At 35.6% G+C, this 21186-nt stretch overlaps 1 protein-coding gene across 1 annotated transcript in view; it reads right to left on the bottom strand.

The window, feature by feature from the left end:
- The window catches only part of ACTR2 (actin related protein 2), a 35446-nt gene that overhangs the window by 13839 nt on the left and 421 nt on the right, over positions 1–21186 (bottom strand). The window contains exons 2-6 of the mRNA XM_060117113.1: positions 14284–14394; positions 8331–8546; positions 4822–4894; positions 1553–1689; positions 68–217 (exon numbers count right to left, since the gene is read on the bottom strand). Of these exons, the coding sequence (XP_059973096.1) occupies positions 68–217; positions 1553–1689; positions 4822–4894; positions 8331–8546; positions 14284–14394 (687 nt within the window). The remainder of the gene's footprint in view (positions 1–67; positions 218–1552; positions 1690–4821; positions 4895–8330; positions 8547–14283; positions 14395–21186) is intronic.

Here is a 21186-nt window from a genome sequence, read left to right as displayed (position 1 = left end):
TTATGCACACGCCAATAAAGTTGTCCATTTTAAAACCACATATATATTATACACTGGAAATACTTACTGTGTAAGATTCAACTAATACTGTAGTTTCTAGGGCCAGTTTCTGCTCTTGCTCAATATTATACCCCACATAACACAATTTTTCTTTAATCATGCGAACCGTTTCAAAATCAGCAGAATGGTTGAAGGCGTAGCCCCGCAACAGAAGCAGCTGGTACAAAAAAATAGCAGTAAATCCACAAGTAATCTGAATGAGTTCAACTCTGCAAAAGCGATTAATGCTCTCTAAATATGTCACATCAATACCAAATGCAATGGACAGTGGAGCCTTAGGTCTTACTGAGTATTTCAGAAATGGGAATATTACTTGACATAAAAGGATTTATATTTCCATTTCACAGAGAGACAGAAGTAACAGTTCATGAAAAATAAATGGCCAAAATGAGCAAAATATCTATTAATAAATAATATTTTACACTGGACTCCTGTAAGTCTGCAATTTGCTCAATCAATACCATATTCATGAAATACCCCAGGTCTTAACGAAGTTCTATCCCTAACTTCTATTATGTCTGACACATATTAGATGGGCAATAGCATTTGTTTAAAAAAAAAAATCCCACATAATACGCATCATAAACAACATTTTCATATAAAAACTTAAGAAAACAAATCCCCTTATCTTTGTGCTTATGTTCAAAAGAAATCCCTTGGGCACTCCTTTGGTAGTCACCTTTGAATAGAATTTTGGCTTAGAATGAGAGTATTATAATTGTCATTAACAATCTTATTATTACTTTAAATGAGATTAAAGGAACCCAATGTCAAGGTGAAGACTTAATGCAACCTAATTTATTGCACAGACTTCATCCTAGAACAGTCTCTTCACAGCAGCACCAATGACATTTTGGACCTTACAATTCTTAGTTGCAGGGGATGCCCTGTTCATTGTAGGATGTTTAGCAGCCTTCCTGCAAAGCTGTAACAACCAAAAAATGTCTCCAGACACTGCAAAATGTCCCTGGGGGGTAGCATCAGCCCTGACTGAGAGCCACTGACCTGGAGAGAATACACTAACTACAGAATTCTGGTACAGACAACATTCTACACCTTTTTTTTCCACATTACAGAAAACCCACATGCCTCCAAAGAGTGGCCTTATATACTTTATCCAGCAGTGTTTTAAAGAAAATTATAACTAATTATATTCACAAGTACACTTTATCATCCACCTGTTCAAAGGAAGGTCTTATGGCAGAAAGGTTGCCTAAGTTGTTCAAGGAAGTTTTAGCCTTCCTCCATCTTTGAAATACCTCTCTACCCATTCCTTGGGAATAGTAAATATAATTATGTAATGATGAACTCTCATTAGCATACAAGAGATCACGTGTGTGAATCTCATATGGATTTTATATGAATAATGAACTGGGCCACTTCTCTGGTGGTGCAGGTTAGCTAGAATCCTGAGATGATACATTCAATTTTGTGTTAAGCTGGTACACACAAACTACAAAATCTAATTCTATGATATATTTTTTTTGCTTACCTTGATAAGATATCTGGTAATATCCCTCCCAGCAATATCCAGTCTCCTGGTAAGGTGAGGGAGAGAAAAGCCTTCATACACTGGGCAAATGTGAGTCACACCATCTCCAGAGTCCACCACTACTCCAGTTAATAAACCTGTGGAAGAACCATGAGGTTGTAAATAAAAAGCCAAATCAGAAAAATCAAAGCCAGCAAATTTCAAATATTAGTAAAGAAACCAAACTAGAAATGTCACCAGCCAGAATGGTCTAAAAGCCAGCATTTCTTTATTATTTGCTTATTTTGCAGCTTATTTCGAACACACAGACACTAAAGTCAGTGTTCTCTCACATGCCTCCTGTGAGACTTTTAGTCTAATCGTGGGCTACCCCAGAAGATAGCCCTAGGACTATTTTTCAGACCTAGGACTGAAAAATACAACATGGTCTTTATTTCTCCTTCCAACTTAATCTGGATCCCTGAATTCCCTTAAAGTAAAATTTTCTAGAGCATCATGGATAACTTTTACGAAAACCATTGTGAAAGGTAAATATTACACAAGTTGATAGTGAACCTGTTGAAATAATCTAGTTCTTTATTATTATTTTTGTCATATGACAAAACTGTGTTTGGAAAATTTGTTGATACTAGATAGCTAGAAATCTGAGAACAATTCATCTTGACTAGCCGAAGGATCATTTCAATTATTCACCAGAAACCAAAAAGACAATGTCAGTTAAACCTCTTAAAAAACAGCAAAGAAGCTGCCTTGTTTCTCATATGTGCTATTTAAAACTATAAATGGCTGCAAATTACTGTTTCACCTTTTGTGTCAGGGTTAATTCAGGAAAAACAAAACTTTTTCTGACTCATGTTTTCTAGTAGGTTTTAATAGTCTAATAATATTTTTAACAACAAAAAAAATTTTAACCAGAATATGCATTATCTACAATTTGCTCAAGCATTCTTTTATCATTGTCCCATCCCTGAGTAGGCACTCTCCCTCTTTCTTATTATGCACTAAGTAACTGATTTTTCTTGGAATACGTTTATTCAAACCACCTCCTACTGAAGTTGATATAATCTGTTTTTCCTTGACTGATTTTTTAAGTTTCATAAAATCATACACTGCCTCTTAAGGTTGCATTCTTTTAAACAAGAGACTTTCTACTGTAAAAAAGAAGAATCCACAATATCATTAATTCAAAAATACTCCCAGTAATATCAACTAAAGCAGCAATTTACATATTTTATTTTCCAAATAGACCCTCCCATCCAACCTCACCTTATTTTCTACACTCCCACTAGGTTACCTACTGGCCTTTCCCTTATGTATTTGACCGGATTTCAATGCCACACCCTTCTGTCACTGGATTATTCATTCTTTCCACTTCAATTCCTAAGGATTCTTTAAAGCTCAATCTAGTTCTTACCTTCCCATTTATACCTTCCCTGACCACTTTAACCTCCAGCCCAGACTCCATGATTCGTTATTCCCCTCAATCCTGTCTGCAAAATGCAGTCAAACATACTTTCCTGAATCACTGGGTCACCTCTCTCTTGTTCAAAAACCTTCCCTGGCTCCGAATGCTGCTTCTTACTTTTTTTGGTTTAACTGGTAGCACGAGCCACCTTGTTGAAGAAGGAGAATTTTTCCACGGCTTAGAGTTCTTTTGATTAGTATTACTGGACTATCATTTCTCAAAATTAAGAATTCAACAGTTAAACAAAAATAGCTAAGTATCAGGAATTAAAAGAGGGTATCTTCTCCTTGGACAGAAATAAGTTTATGAATACTGCTAGAAAAATCTGTTAAGGTAAATTTCACTCAAATACAATTAAAACAAAAATTCATTTCAGCAGAAGTGTCCCCCTAAAGTGTCCCCACCCCCTACATGGAACTATTATCACCAATTTCAAAGCTTAGATTCAAAATTTTTAATATCTATTTTTCCAAAGTTTTTCTAAAATAATTTCTGAAATTTACTTTAAAAAAATGAAACAAAATTACCTAGATGCACACAAGCACTAATTACTCACAGCTGGGCTGTAACTGCCTTAAGCACAAGGAGACCACACGCAGCTTACAGAGTAGCTTACTTTACTCACTGCCATATCCTCTGCACTAAACAGAAATCGAGGCACATGTTACACTTGGTGAATGAATAAAGCCTCTTTAAAAATTTAATTCTCCCCAAGTACTTTCTTAGTATCTATATGTAGTAGTAAAGACAGTTAAAAAACCCAGTATGTATTTTGAAAAGTGATTTTTACTTATGCACATGTAGAATCAGATGGATCACCACAGTATTAGTTTGTACCCAAGTACAACTGACCCCTGAACAACACGGGGGTTAACCTGCATATAACTTATAATTGGCCCTCTGCATCCATGGTTCCTCTCCATCCCCAGATTCAACCAACCACAGACCATGTACTGCAGTATTTACTATTAAAAAATATCCATGTACAAGTGGACTCATGCAGTTCAAACCAGCATTGTTCAAGGGTCAACTGTATTGTCATACACTGCTTAAGTACTAAGGCTTGAGACTTAATTGTCACTTCCTTCAAAAATCTTCTCTGACATGCTGAATCAATTTCTGTATCTTTTCCCCATTAGATTCTAAGTCCTTGAGGCATCTTTACATTTTAAGTGCCTAACAAACTCTGTAGCACATATCTGATGGCCCCTCAAGTTCTCGATAAGACCATCAGGATATAAAGAGTTCTCCCTACATGGCTACTATTTTATTCTCAATGGACAGCAAGGCAGTTACTAACAGCAGTACCAAGAAAACACAGTAGCTCCCCCCATTAAATCCACCTCAGAAGTTAGGAAGGCACCCTCAAATGTCTGCCTTTTCCTTTGTATTTAATCTATTATGCATTTGACAAACATGATTTATACTAACCTTTTTGGCTCTATTTTTTTTAAACTGCCAATTCTGAGGACAAATTCCATTTTCATTCTCCACTTTATAAAACATTTTTTACTTTAAACAGCCTAAAAGAGGGAACCTTCTACTTCTAAAAAAATTGAGAAGTTTCTTTTTACCTAAGTCTTTCATTGTTTAGTAAAATAAAAATGTGTATATTTTATTTGACAAATTTTAAAAATTGTGGAAGTATCTGAATAAATTTTTAAATATTTGAATAAATATAAATACATAAATATTGTGCTCTTCTGGGACTTACAACTTACCGAAAAATCAAACTCCTCTGACATCAAACATATTTAATAAATATTTGCTGAATTGATTATACTAAAAGTTAAGCTTCACCTACCTTGAGCATACAAAGTCAAAACTGCCTGGATGGCTACATACACTCCAGAAAACTGGTAAGTTTCAAACATTACCTGAAAATGCAAAAGGAAAGGGAAAAAATTAGTATTTAGAAATTACATAATAAGTATGTATAAGGTTTCTTGATGGTCAGAGTGGATTAGCTATCCAAAATAGAATCAAAGAACCCAAAAGAATCCTCCATTCTCTTTAGCTCTTTTTGCCTCTACTGAAGTCCTGCTGTCACAGAGCTCCAATTTTGGGGACAGATTTTTGAATACACACTAAGTCCCCAAGCATTTCATAAGTGCTACAAAGCAAAGATTTCTGAGTGTTTTAGTTAATGGCTAATTAGAGTGAAAGAAAGCATTCTGCTTTTGAACAAGGCATTCTTCTCAACTGATGTCCCTTAAAGGAAATATCTTTTAATTTAAAGACAAACGATAGAAATTGCTTAACTGCTTACCTTAGCATCCCTCTCCCTCAACCTGGGCCAAGAAAGACTGTGGCTCTACCTCTAGCAGTTAAAAAAAAATAAAAGGTAATAAAACAGTAGGGCAGAAAAACAAAAATAAACACAGTAACTCCTGAATGCTGGCAGATCCTGAATGCTCAGCAGCTGAGCCTGCCCTCCCCACTGGAGCCAAGGCTGCGTTCCACTCTCTGCCAAGGTACACTGCAGGGAGGAGTTCCCTCATGCCCACTCTGCTCACAACCATGCTCATTCTCCGTAGTGCAGGTTGGCTGGGAACATCCTATAGCATTTTCTCTGTCATCTACACCGAGCATTCCTTGATTGGCAGTGCTGACTACCGCTATGAATATCTCATATTTAGAAAATATTACAACTGACCACAATAAGAATTATATAGAATTTAAATTTTACAACTCTGGGGAATTCCCTGCGGTACAGCAGTTAGGACTCTGTGCTTCCACTGCAGGGAGCACAGGTTCGATCCCTGGTCAGGGAACTAAGATCCCGCATACAGCGTGGTGCAGCCAAAAACAAAAACAAAAACAACAAAACTGAATCACTTTGCTGTACACCTGAAACTAACATAACATTGTAAATTAACTATACTTCAATAAAATTCAATTAAAAACAATCCTAAAATACATACATACATACATAAATTTTACATCTCTGAAACACATACTCATCAATTAAGCAACTGGATATTCTAAGTAGTATTCTACTCCATCACCCTTTATTCTCCCACCACAGGGATGAAAATGGAAGAGTAATGCTATACAGTTGACCCTTGAAAACACAGGTTTGAACTGCGCAGGTCCACTTAATTGCAGGTTTTTTTCAGTAAATAAATACTATACCACTACATGATCCAAGATTGGCTGAATCCAGTGATGCAGAACTGGAATAAAGAGGGCCAAATGTAAAGTTATACACAAATGTTTGACCGAGGGGGGTTGGCACCCCTAACCCTGCATTGTTCAAGGGTCAACTGTATTTGCATTTATCAACTTGACAGTCTGTGAGAATTTGTTTTTACTTATAAGATCATTAAAAAGTATTTGTAGTTCTAATACAACTTTCTGGATGAGATTAAAGTAGGGCATTATCAGTCATAGCCAAATTTGCACTCGTGAGTAAAAAAGAGCATTAAACTAAAGATGAGACCTTAGAGTGCAGTAAGACTAATTCTTGTCATTTTTGCAGATTAAAAAAATATGTGTCCTAGTCAAACAGCTAGTTAGTGGACGACACTATACCTGTCATCTCCCTAACTTTTCATTTGAAAGAAAACTTGGTTTTCATTCTGGTATTGTGTTACTTTCCGAAAGGTTTCCTTGTGTAGTAACCTTTTGATTTAATGCAAAAATATCTCTGCACTCTGATTTTGTAATGAGCTGCTAAAAATAAATAGCAATTACAAATGACTACTTATCCATCACAAAGTATTAGTGATTGTAAACCATTCACAAAGTGTAGAATGCCATTAAAATATGAGCTAATACAATAAAGCCCATCTTTCATAGTTTTAGGGGTGGCTAGTGGAAAAAAGTAATAAAATACGAACCATAAGAAATGATATGGATTCTGTAGCTAAAATCATGATCTCAAATTTTAAAACACTTAATATAAAAATTCTAAATCTCTTCCAAAATTTCCATCAACATCTAAACATAGCCACTGAGTAAAACAAGATATTTACATTAAGTAGTATCTGGAAAGCTACTAAAATACAAAGCAATTAAAAGTTCCTATCTCATATATAACAAAATGAAAGACAACCTTGAAAAGTTACCTATCTAAACTCTTAAGAATGTAGACTTTTTGCTCTCTGGAACTGCCTACCTCATTAGCCGTTTCAACCTCCTTTCCCAGCTCTCCTCTGTCTCCCTGGCCCTTCGCTCTCTCACCTCTGTCTACTCTCACTTCTTCGGTGAACCATATTATCTATATCCTCATGACTCTCCCAAGTTTTTATCTCCAGTCCCAGACTTCTCTCCTGAACTTGATCTTAATAACCATCTACTTGACATTTTTTCTTGGATGTCTAATGAAGACCTAACATGTCCAAAACTGGACTCCTGATCCATTTCCCTCCCAAATCCTGTTCTACTATCTCAGTCTTTCCCCATCCTCCAGTTACTCAAGCGAAATCTGTGCAGTTATCCCTCTATTACCCACTCTAAGAAATCAGAATATATTTTGGCCCTTCCTTCAAAACAGAGCCACAATCTGGCCACTTCTCATTGCCTTCTCTGCTACTACCCCTAATCCTAACCATCATTATCTTGTGCTTAGGTAACTGAAAAAGTCTCCAAACTGGTCTCTCTTGTACCCTTGCCTCCTTATGTCCTATCTACGTTCAACACAGCAGCCACAGGAACCTAAATCTGAGCATGTCCCTTCCTTGTAATAGCTCTACATTTCACTTGGAGTTTAAATCTAATTCCCTATTAGAGCCTACACGGCCCTAGAATGCCCCCATTACTTCTCCCACCTCATCTCCTGTTGCTCTCCCACACTGGCTTCCTTGCTGACTCTCTAATATGCCAGGCTTGCTCCCATTTCAAGACCTTTACACTGGCTACTCCCTTTGCCTGGAATGCTCTTCCCAAATATATTCTGGCTAACTCCCTTTGTTTAAATATCACCTTCTCACAGACACATACTACCACATTCTATGAAAAACGCAGCCTCCCTACATTCCCCACCCCCCTTAACCTACTCTTTTTTTTCCCTTTAGCATCTATTATCTTCTAACAAATCATTTAATTAACTCACTTTTTGCTCTTTTGGTTTGTTTTCCCCTGCTAGAGGATAAACTCCATGGCAGCAGGACTTCGCTTTGCTTACTGGTATATTCTACTTATAAGTAATGACTAACATAGTTAGGTGCTCAATAAATAGGATCTGGGAGAAAATAACAATTATTCTTATTCCCTTTATTCTTAAGGACAATGGTAAGATAAAAGAAAAAACATGTGCTGTAACATCACATCACAGAAACACATATATGCGCAACCCATCTAAAAACTTACCTCTACAATCTTCTCTCTGTTTTTGGTTGGGTTCATAGGAGGTTCTGTGAGCAAGATTTTACAATTCTTGGTATCTATGTTAAGTTTCTCTGGTCCAAATGTATAGTCCCACAGGTGTTTCATGTCATCCCAATTTCGTACTATGCCATTTTCCATTGGGTAATTAACTTCTAACATTGAGCGTAATTCACTTGCCTCATCACCAACCATAAGATCCTAGAAAATTATAATATCAAAGCTTTAGACCAAATTTTTATATAAAATACCTTCAGAAAATTATCCTCCCATAATATTTTGGAAAACTTGGGAATAATTAATTTTAATCTTTCTGGCACTTTCAGACAAAGTTCTTCATTCCACAAGTTAAAAAGATCTTTTCTTTCATGAACAATGCCTTGCAAATCTTAATCAGGAATAATAAATTTTTATGTACAGCGTGGTTTAAATCAATAAATTGACCTTACCTTTAATACATATGTTTCCAAAAGAAGAGCATTAGCACAAATAAACCCCACATTTTCATATTTTGGAAGGTTTTGTATGAGGTTTCATCTGTTTCTTTTGCTCAAAGGTTCAAAAAATAAGGCCTGTGATATGTGAGATAGCACATCAGGGAAAAAAAAAACGTGTAGAAAAATGCTCAATGCATGCAGCACATTTCTTTGTACTAAATATCAAAATGATAAGTGTAAGTACTATAAAGCATAATGAGAAGCAAAAAATAAAAGGATTTTTTATTGCACTATAAGAATGGACATACGCACCAACCACATAACTTGTAAATTTCACAAACTTCTACCTATATATGCCTCAATTAGAATTGAAATTAAGTTTCAATATATGCCTCACCAAGATGAATGATAATTTGTAGAGATACAAAAAATTAAGACAAAGAGAAGCAATTCTTCTTTAAAATTATCTCATGAGCAACATCTTCAATCTTAAAGTATAATACTGGAAAACTATGCTATTACACACGAAGCAGAATACTCACAAGTCTTGTCTCCAATGACAGCATACTTAAGATGACCCACATTTCAAAAGTCAAATTTTGTGTGTATAATAAGGCTAATGATGCCCCAGAATTTAAACTTATTTTAGAAATCGGCTAGTCAAAATACTAAATAATCTTGATTTCTACATATACTGATGAATTCAATTAAAAAAAACCACTAGTATCAGAAATAGCTACTATTTGCTATAAGACCTTAAGATATTTTAAAACAGAAGTTTAAATACATGTATGACTTTAAAACTTTTAAAAATAACAATTAAAAAAAAAAGAGAAGAGATAAACAAGGGTGAAGACTCTAAAAACAACAATAAAAAACAAACAGATTTCTGGAAAATCCACTGAAAGCAACAACAAAAAGGAAAAACAAAGTTAAAGCACATGCTAGAAATGTTCACTAAAACTTTTCTGTTGCAACTAATTTTGTATAAAGTTAATTTACCATAATTTAATACTCAAATTGCTTAAATATTAACTAGTTAGAATCAGCTGATAGGAAAATGCAAAACTAAAAATCTATATTTGTGAACTCTAGTAACTGACATGCATTTGTTGAATTACTTATGGAGAAGTATACTGATAATTTCAAATACATCAAAAGACAAGATACACTGATGGACTGACAGATGGATAAATGGATAGATATGTGACATATCAGTATAGTAAACATTAATATCATAATCTAGGTGATGGATGTATGGGTTTCACTGCAAAATTCCTTCAACTTTGCCGTGTATTCTAAACACTTCTTAATAAAATGTTAGGGGGAGGCATTTATACCTCCAAGTACATATATTACTTTTGGCCATCAATATAACTTAATATACAATTTTGTTACTTTCTTCTAGAATATATCTTTCTTTGTGTTATACAAGGTAATAACAGATCAGATAATTAGATGGTTTATATCATCGATATATATTCACAACTACATTTCAACAAATTTAGTATAAGTCTGGTCTGATTTCATCAGACTGTTTAGTTTTTATTCCATGCAAGAATAGGGGCTTATGTATGTCTGATCTAATGCCAACTCAAAATAAAAGTGTCATGGATCTACTTCTAGGGCACACATACCATAAATAATTAACTGAAAAAAACATCTGGCATTGAGTATCTTACCATCCCTCTGAACAAAGAGGGTGTGTGTGGGGGGGTGTTACGTGGGCCTCTCACTGTTGTGGCCTCTCCCGTTGCGGAGCACAGGTTCCGGATGCACAGGCTCAGTGGCCATGGCTCACGGGCCCAGCCGCTCCGTGGCATGTGGGATCTTCCCGGACCGGGGCACGAACCCGTGTCCCCTGCATCGGCAGGCGGACTCTCAACCACTGCGCCACCAGGGAAGCCCAAAGAGGGCATTTAAAATGGAAGAAAATGAGTATTAACTTATCAAATTAGTGCAAATAGTCTTGACTAACTCAAGCTACCTAATTTAAAAATGTATCCATATCTAAAATTTTATTTCAAAAAATCCCAAAACATATAGTTTTCCTTAGAACATTTTAACTTCCAAAACCCCAAAATGCTAAAAGCTTTATGTAACTTGTCCACAACTCCAAGACCAAAATTATAAGCCATCATCAGATCAGGCCTTAGTTTTTTACCACCCACCTCATCATTGGACCAAGCCTAAACCATCACCTATTACCTGAAACAATGAAAAATTACAGTAACTGTCTGAGATGTTGTTTTAAAGGCATTTATATTTTATGAAAAGCAGGCAGTGTAGATGAGATTTGCCAAGAATCATTCTGAACAATGTCACCTCAAATTAAAAGTAGAGCAAATATACTTTAAAACCACAATTAAATTCCTAGAACAAAATTTCATAAAAAACATTAAGCCTACACTGTTCTCTACAAGTACACTTTTTTCTTAATCTCCTTCAGATTTTAAGACAAATGCATGATCTTTTATTTAGGATAAATGTAGGAATTTCCACTTTTAAATGCTTTTGTTTATTCAAAAGAAAACTTCACAAAGTTACTGTTACTAGTTAAAATACATATCACTAGAAAGGCCTGATATTAATCTCTGTCAAAGCTGCTTACAAATAATATTAAAAACAAACAAACTTGAAAATATCTACTACAGAAAGCACTTTGACTATCACAGAAAAATATGATGAAAGAGTCAATTGCCTGGGATGCGCCTAGTTCTAGTTCAAAAGAAAAAGGTGCCACACAATGGTATTTATTTAGAGGAAGAATCTATTGTCTATGTGAAAGTCTTACAAGACTTTCACCTTTTTCTTATTTATACTCAGATAATGCAAAATCTGCTCACCGATAAGGATAATATAGGAAACAAGTCAATCTCTTTTTCTCCCCCTTTACTATTTATAGTTCATTTGTAGATTAAAATTTTACTCAGTTTATTAAATACACATATGATACTGTACTGGATGCAAATATATACACATATATATAGAGGCTATGACAGGCAGTGTTCAATTTAACAATGGTCAATAAAGTGGATTTATCCAAATGCAACAACTTCACCCCAATTTTCTGGATCACACATATCCTAAATAAAGCCACTTGGTTTCTAATAAAATGCACACCACATTCCATTTTAATCATAACATTCATCTACAAAAAACACAAGGAAAACAATTCAAAACTATGTTAGTAATTAGTTCTGATGTGGTCCATTGTATGCAATCAGGAAAGTATAGGACTTAATTAGTTGCTACCAAATTGAAGCAATGAAAAAGGTTAAAAATCAAAGTACTTAAAAATTAAAAAATTAAAATATGGAATTACCCCCCCTCCCCAATACCAAAGGGACACAAAACAACAACTACTGTCCCACCAAGCAAAAGTGGAAAACAAACAGAGAGCATGTGTGTAACCTCACTTACCATCTTTTTGTTATTCTACTTCAACAGGTCAAGAAAGGTGAAGAGAGAGAAGGTAGAAGTAAGAGTCAGAAAAGGCCTAAATAAAATCCTCACTGAAATTTTTAAACATACAAGCAATAGAGACAAATTAGGTCGAGGTCAGATGCAGTACTACTACAGTTTACGGAGTTAACAATTAGGGCCGAATTAGCATGGACAGTTAATACTCCTGAATGAAAATAAACTCATTAAACAATTTAAATTTCCAGTTTTTAGTCTACCACATTTTAGCTAACAAGACACAAAAAGTATAAATCAATCCACTAGGCATAGGAATTCCAAAAAAGTCAAATTTCTTTAATTCATTACTGAATTTAAGAACCTTAATTAAGGAAAATAAATAGCAGAAAAAGTCTAGCTGAGTAGGTAAAGGGTATTTGAGTTGACTTTCCAAGCTCTAGTAGTCAAGTTAAATTTGACACAGGTCTGTTTTCTTTCACTGTCTTCTACTGGAAGAACAAATTAACTTGAAAGACTTAAAAGATTAAGCAGATTGAACAGAAGTGAGCCAACCGAACACAGACTGACAAACCATACAAGGAATGCTACTGGGGAATTCCTTAGCAAAAATGTCTTATTAGAATATCATATAGTTTCATTTCTATCACTTGGCCTTAAAAAGCAAGAAAATGGTAATGATTGTGACTATGCCGGTCAATAAAAATAGCTATATGTGATGTATCTTAATACCTCAAAAATGTTATTATCCATAAAGTATATAAAAAAGCCATTCTTCTTTAAAAGGCTGATACTGAATAGAAGTGTGACTTCCAACATCATTAAAAAGTTTATCCTTATCACTATTATTAGCTAAATTTTAAGTTTTCATTTAAGATTGCATTCAATCAGAACGAAAGGAGTTCACAAAAAGAGAATACAGAATTCCATAAAATTCCCAAAAGACCCTAAAAAAACCCCAAAAACAAAAACAAAAAACCTCTCATATTGAGTATCCCTTCTGATTGTAACAACAAAACAGAGGCCAGAATCATTCACTCTTTTAAGTCTTTAAAAAATTAACACAGAACCTAAATTTCAGTTTGTATTTTTATTCATTGTGTAATTCAATTCTCTAGTCCCAACAGCAGAGAGCCACCAAGTAGCAAACCTCTACCACCTATTACCGCCTTCCTAGACATCTCAAATAAACGTTCCAGAGAGGCACACGCTAACTCACACACTAACAGTTCAGTGAAGTCTTGCCAAGGACTGTCCAGATAGGACTGTCCAACAATGCTAGTCCGTTCACAAATGATTCAGTAAAAGGGCCCCTAAATGCTACTGCATTTTGTATAACCTGATCCCTAGGCCACCTGAAAAATTTAAGTCAATTGGTGACCACTGACTTTTGACTGTTCTTTTTCTTCTACAATATTGTAACTCCCACTTGATTTCCAATCCCTTTAATAGAAGATAAAAATCTATCATCCTTAACATCCAGTCTCTCATGTTAAGTACAGTAGGAAGGCAATGACAATATTCCCTCCCCTCTCCTCGTGCTAAGATAAATACAACGCCAAATAAAGACTTGCACAGCTTCCTCCTGCACACTATGGAAATCAGTTATACTGGTGAAAAGAGGAACCAATAAGATTTATATCCTGTGTTTCCTGACTAGCTATATAAAAATGTAGGGGGATCAGGCCATGAGAACATGGGAAGGAAAAATCTTAGGTCCCAAAGAGACACTAACATAGAAAAATATATGGAACTGAAAGACATAAAAATACCAGGCTGATTTCTTTTAAAAATTATATTAGGTAATAGGACTTTAAGTCACTAATATAGTATTCACATCAACATAAAAATCTTCCTAAGTATTTTACTTCATTCAGAGAGTAATGGCATCAAGCTATACTTAAAGTCAGATGAAATTAACTTCAGTTTCTGGTGCCTTTCTTCAGGTGTTGATAAAAATTTTAAATATAAGAAATTCGGCCCTCCTCCTTTGCTTTTCAAGGCATCACATTTTAAAACTACTTAATTCAAAGAACACCTCACAGGTTTTGCTCCTCATTTATCAATAAATAAAATATTACCTTGATTTCAATGTTTCCCACTTTGGTGGTTGATCTGATAATAGGTCTTCCAACCAAAGCTGGGAAGATGTGTTCTGGAAAGTTAGAGCCTGCATATCCACACTTCACAAACTGGAAAAGAACAGTAAAAGTGGGTTAGTGTCAAGGTATTTATGATATTATCCTTTTAAAAACTGTATCTGAAAAGTACCGCTTTGCATTTATACAATATTTTAAACTTTTGTTGCTTTCAAATTACCCAAAGTAGTCACCCCATCTATCATATCCTCCATTTATTTCCTTTATGGCACTACTACCAGAGTTCCCGTTTCCTTACTGGTCAACTGCTTATTTAGTGCCTAGGTCTCCCCACCACAGGGAGCTAAGCTAAGCAGTTCATGCTGGAGCCCACTGCCTTGATGCACAGCGGGGAAGGGACAAATTCACTCAACAAATGCTAAGGATTTTTAAAAGAGAAATGTCAGAAAATGAACAGAACTAAAGCAGCTTTTCATTCATGTCTGGCAATTCACTTAAGCAACCCCATTTTTGAAAATGGGAAGATCAAATGGCACCTGGACTAGCATCAAGTTAAAATAAACATTTATTAGGAATTTTGGGCTATTTACATCTTTATATTTAGACAAACGTATTCAGTAATACCAAATAACATAATTTCATATTCAGATAGTGTACTTCTCCAATGAGGACATATCACTGATTCTAATAATACTTCCATTTTATTAATAAGAAACGGATATACTAGGAGATTTAACAATCTACAGTAAAACTGAAAATAGAACCAAGGGTTTTTAATTCTTATACCAATAATACAGTCTGTTTAGTCTTATTTTTAAGAGCAGCCATTACAAGGAAAAGGCAGTTTAAAACTTCAGGGTGGGAGGAAGAAGCTATAAAAGAAAGGAAATGCAATCAGTCTCTACCCTCTCCCTTAACAAGCCTTTATTCAATGTATGGTACACTGTGCAAGGATTTTTGTGTCTATTGATGAATCCCAAGCACCTAGAACAGTGTCTGACACATACTAAATGCATATTATTTAACTGATCAATAAATATTAGAAGTTTTGCTGTTGACTCGTATGATACTATGATTATTTTAACCTAGAGAATATGTTTAATAGTGAGAAAGTCTATTGTCCCATGGCTTCAGGTCCATATTCTCTTAGAAGAATTAAGGAGAAAAACAGTATCTGAATGTGACGCATGATAGTAATAACACAAAAGTGGACAGAAAGCTGTTACATACACGGAACCGTTTTGTTTGATAGTGGTAAAGGTTAGCAACTACCTGAAACTCACTGACTTCTGACTAACTCTCCAAAATATAAAATTTTTCTACTGCAAAAACAATCTTGTTCGAAATGATGCTGATGAACCACATTTAATTATAAATAGTCTAGAACATTCTGCCATGCATAATTTCAAGTCTTCTATAAATAGAGCTCTTAAAAATATGTTGAAGTCATGTCTTTAGCAGACTAAAGCTACTGGTATGAAAAATCTGCCCAAAATTTAAAAATTGCATATTTCCAATACCACCTGAATTCGTATCTCCTCAGTTCACGTTTACATTTTAGAACCTACATAAAACACACTGCTCAGGGCTTCCCTGGTGGCGCAGTGGTTGAAAGTCCGCCTGTTGATGCAGGGGACACGAGTTCGTGCCCCGGTCCGGGAAGATCCCACATGCCGCGGAGCGGCTGGGCCTGTGAGCCATGGCCGCTGAGCCTGCGTGTCCGGAGCCTGTGCTCCGCAACGGGAGAGGCCACAACAGTGAGAGGCCCGCGTACCGCAAAAAAAAAAAAAAAAAAGGAAAAAAGAAAAAACATACTGCTCAGATAGCTTTTCTTCCAAACTCACAAAACCTAGTCCTGCTCAGTTTACCATTTAGCCACATACCCATTTCTAAAACTATGATACAATTCTGACCAGATTAGTTTCCAAGGCAGAAATTACTGTGATATGATGGCATATGCAATAGATTACCTGCTTGCTCATACCTCTCTCTCCATTTGAATAGTGGTTGATAAAGAGCAATACACTTCCCACCCTAAAAATGTGTTCAACAGAATTCAGAAATGCTAGTCCATTTTTCCACAATGTCTTCCCAAATAATTTATCAATGTGACCCAGAAAGAGTTGGAGTGACAACTGCCACAGAGGAAAAGAATAATACTTAGTATTTTCTACTCTATTCAAATTAAAAGAAAATGAAAAAACCTCTCACACGCTTCTCTTCTAAATCAAACTCGCTTTTGTCCTTAAATCAAAAGCCAGCTCACTTGACGTGAACTGAAATCAGATGCAAAACCAGAGAATCTCTTCTCATTACCCCACCATATCCAAATTTCTACATAAATAAAATTTGTCATGATCACCAGCTTTAGTCATAATTTATACATATGTTCCAAATATAGAAACCAAATACAATGCAGACATTAAATTCTTATGTATTAACATAATGAACAGATAAGGACACTGGGTGGGTCAAAAGTGTCCATTCACAAGACTGAACATGCTCACATGGGTATAAATATTCTTTAAAAAAATGACAGAATGAATGAAAAAAGAACCTACAAGTTTGTAAGGGCATTTTTAGCATATTAAATGTAAACAAATGATTTAAGTGAGAAATCATTAACATAAGGTACAGGTGGGGCAGGAACCTGGGATGGGGCGTGAGCCAAGTCCTGGTGCAGGGAGGAGGCTGCGAAGGTTGACGTGCCTCCCCTCATTCTGAGCCAAACACACTAGGAAACGTGCAACACGGTAAATCCATAATCACATCACTCAATGTTTACTGATATAATGTGAACAATTATAGATGGGTAGTTTGCATCTTGAAATTCTTGTCTGAGAATACTTCATGGGACAAAATATTTGCCAAGTGCCTGAGGTAAGATGACAAAAAATTAAGAACTCCTGAAACTATAAAAATAATTGTAAACTACTATTCCTGTGCTTTATAAAAAATAGAAATTTGGCTTCTAGTTCAAATTAAAGATACCAATCACTTATTAATGAAATCATTTATTCTGCTTAAGCAGTAGCTTATTGGAAGTAGATGCTGCCATAGTAATCCAGTGCTAGCATTACTACAGGGTACTAGTGTTTGGTCAAAATGGCAAGTGCTGCACTATTTCACATTATTTCAAATGTGAAAGCATTAATAGTTATAATAACAAGAAAATAATTACATATAAATAATAATTATATGTTATTTCTCAGACAACAGACAACCTGGCATTTCCTTTCTCGTAAAAAGTATTTTTTAAAACATCTAAACCACGATGTAATAAAATACAAAGAAAATATTCTTTTTTAAATTATCTGTTTGGTATCATTTTTAATCCTGGAGATACCTCCCTCCACTCCAATCATTTTAAGACTTGGTGGCTTAGTTCTCTCATTGTGTGCAGTAAGGCTGTGTTTAAGAAATAGATTTTACCATATATAGTTTCCTCTTCATAGCACTGTGGTTTAAACTGGCTCCCTTACTTCCTACTGAGTCATCAAATGGTAAGAACATGAACAATATAATGTTCTTTCAAGCAACAAAAAAAAGCTCATCTACATTTGCTCTAAAAGTACCTTTCTCCCTCAAAAAATAAACTGGGATTTATAAAGCCTCATTTGGGCTTATTTAATTTGTATTTTTCCTTTATTAATTTAAATTGATGGTACTGACATTAATTTAATTGCATAGTGATTATTCTGATCTTAGACCACCAAAATATTTATTATATTTATTCCAAAGCATTTTATAGGGTGAAACCAAACCTGTTTCTGATTTGTTTCTAATTCAAACACTCCTAAATTCATCATATAAATCTGTATAAGCCTGATAAAGGCCATAATACTACAAATGTGAATTGTAAAAGTATAATTACCTAACACTATAAGCTACTTTGTATCACTAGACCCTAAAAATTATACCAGTCACACAGGAGGCACTCCAGAAGTCTTCACTGTTGCTGAACTAACTCAATGTTGACGAAATCACCCAAGTTTGGTAAAAGAATATATAACACCAGGGGCCCAGGCCCAACTCTTGAAAGGCACCCAAGCCTAAGCAGATCTCCACATTTTCACCTATCTGGCCACTTTCCGCAGCTCTATTTTAGGTGCAGGTTTGGACGAAGGCTCCATTTTAGGTTTGAATGGTTATGAAGGTGAAATGCATGAAGTACTGGATATGGATGAGCTTTTCCTCCTCTAGGAGGAAAAGAGACAGTGGTCAGCTTGGGAGCTAGTGAGGAAGAAGAGCGGGACCAACATCTGGCATGTGATCACAAGAACTCACCTACTCTTAGGGCATTCGATTTAGGGCCTGCCAGAGGGGCTTAAAAAATCAAGTTCTCGGGACTTCCCTGGTGGTGCAGTGGTTAAGAATCCGCCTGCCAATGCAGGGGACACGGGCTCGAGCCCTGGTCCCGGAAGATCCCACATGCCATGGAGCAACTAAGCCCATGCGCCACAACTACTGAGCCTGCGCTCTAGAGCCCACGCGCCACAACTACTGAAGCCCGCACGCCTAGAGCCCGTGCTCCGCGACAAGAGAAGCCACCGCAATGAGAAGCCCACACACTGCAACAAAGACCCAACGCAGCCATAAATAAATAAATTTTTTAAAAAATCAAGTTCTCAAATACCTATAATTTTAACAACTAAAATGTGTAACAGGCAAATTGTTTTGGAGTAACAATTATTCCCATAAGTTTTCAGAAATTTAATTTTAATATCTTCTTTATTTAATCATAGAGGAATCATTAGACCTTCAGGTACCTAAATAAAATCAAAAAGACTATGAAGTATAACCATAAGAAATACAGAATCTAAGTGGTTCCTAATTCTCTGAATTTTCAGAAATATCACAGCATTCATGACTACATACCACATCAGAGCTGTTTCTTCATTTGAAGTCTACCATGTACTATAGAAAATCTGGATAAAAATTTTAAAGTAACTAGAAACATAACACCAAATATGTAAGTTTTTGTTTGAATTAACTACACTTTTCTATTTATGTCATAGTAACTGATCTTTTGTCTTAAGAAACAAGATTCTTAAATTATGGATTAGACGTAAGACTAATCAATAATATACAATCAGTTTTCTAACACAGATAAACTAATGAAATAGTAACATAAAAACTAAATATTATGGGACTTCCCCAGTTGTCCAGTGGTTAATACTCCGCGCTTCCACCTCGGAGAGCGCGGATTCGATCCCTGGTCGGGGAACTAAGATCCTGCATGCGGTGCAGCCAAAAAGAAAATTTTTTTAAAAAAGAAGAAGAAAAAAAACCCCTAAATATTATGAAAAAACATATACTACAAAAACAGGGTTCACTGTCCTTCAAAGAGGAGGAATCCATTAAAACATAACTGACTTCAATTTCTAAAGAAAAAAGTTGACATATTCACAAAACAAAATATATTAACGTCAACTTTTAAAGATTTACATTTATTTAGAGGTCAATATGAGACTACAGTGGGGATCAGGCTAATATTTTTTAAAAAGCACCTTTAACTGAGTTTTAACTGTAGAAGTAATACATGTTTATAGTTAATTTCATTTAAAGACAGTTTAACAATACATGGTTTGTTAAAAAGCAAAGAACAGTTTTCCAATAATTCAGAAGGGTGATGAAGTCCTTCCCACCTTACCTCACTCTTATCCCTAGTCTCACAGGTAACCACTATGAACATACATTTCTTATGAATTCCGCCAAAACTTTCATATACACATACCTTTGTGGACACATAAATATCTTTAATAAAGAAGAACACACACATAAATGGAATTGCTGTACAACTTTTTTTTTAACTTAACAATAGATCTTAAAAATGTTCCTATAGTGGTGGACCTGCCTCCTTTTCTTTAAGTACTATTCCATTTTGTATGGATGTCCCATTAAATGATAACACTCTTCTTACTCTCATCCGTTTTTAACTTAAGTCAGATAAAGCTAATATCATCATTGCTTGTAAAAGTCTAACAAATTCAATCAAGGGCAGCATTATAGCAGTGAATATCAGCTCTTTTTTCCCCTCAACAATCCAGTTTCCAAAGGGCTTTAAAGTTCAAATAAAATCTATTTTAATTCATCTATCACATTTATGGAAGGGGATAAAAGTCACAAAATACTGCAGCTCCAAGATGGTTAGGACTTGTTGTAATGTAGGGGGAAGTGATCACTACAGAACTCATCCAAAATAATAACACTTCTGTCTTCTAATTTGCTGACTTTGCTGCCCAAAATACATTTTTTAAAATGGGGTGGGGGGGTGATTGAAAGAAACAACTTTGAAATAATTTCTAAATCAGTGTTTTACTCAGATATTTACAATTATTTGCATTTTAGAATCTTAAATACTAACATTACCTGTAATCTGCAAGTAAGGAAAAAAAGGAGGAGGGGTACCCAAACTGATTAACTTCCCCTAAGGTTAGTGGAATTAACACTTGGGCCTTAAAGGGTGCAAGATCAACCACTGGAACACATTGGTCTCTGCGGGGCTGCACCTGGGCCAAATTTCCAGCATGCAGAACAAAAAGTAAATGATGCGCTGCCGATCTGGTCTCCCTTTCCCTCAAAAAACAAGAAAACAAAAAAACAAACACTGCGAAAGGACTGAGGTTCGCTGCATGACAGCACTTCCCTTTTTTCTTTAAACCCGTTTCCTGCCTCCCGTTCAGTATCTTCAACTATACAGGAAGAGGAAGGCCTCTTGATCTTCTTTTTACACACCGGCGACCCTGGGGAATGGAGCCCTTTTGGAACACACAAACCCAGCCTTTTACCCCTCCGGCCCTTTAGCCAGAATCCCGAGGCTCCAGTGCGGGGCCGGCCCCGGCCGGGCAGCAGGTGGGAACCCCATCCAGTGCCGGCCTCGCC

Source organism: Mesoplodon densirostris, chromosome 14 (assembly GCF_025265405.1).
Source record: "Mesoplodon densirostris isolate mMesDen1 chromosome 14, mMesDen1 primary haplotype, whole genome shotgun sequence".
Taxonomy (NCBI): Eukaryota; Metazoa; Chordata; class Mammalia; order Artiodactyla; family Ziphiidae; genus Mesoplodon; species Mesoplodon densirostris.
This window is presented reverse-complemented; position numbering and strand designations above follow the sequence as displayed.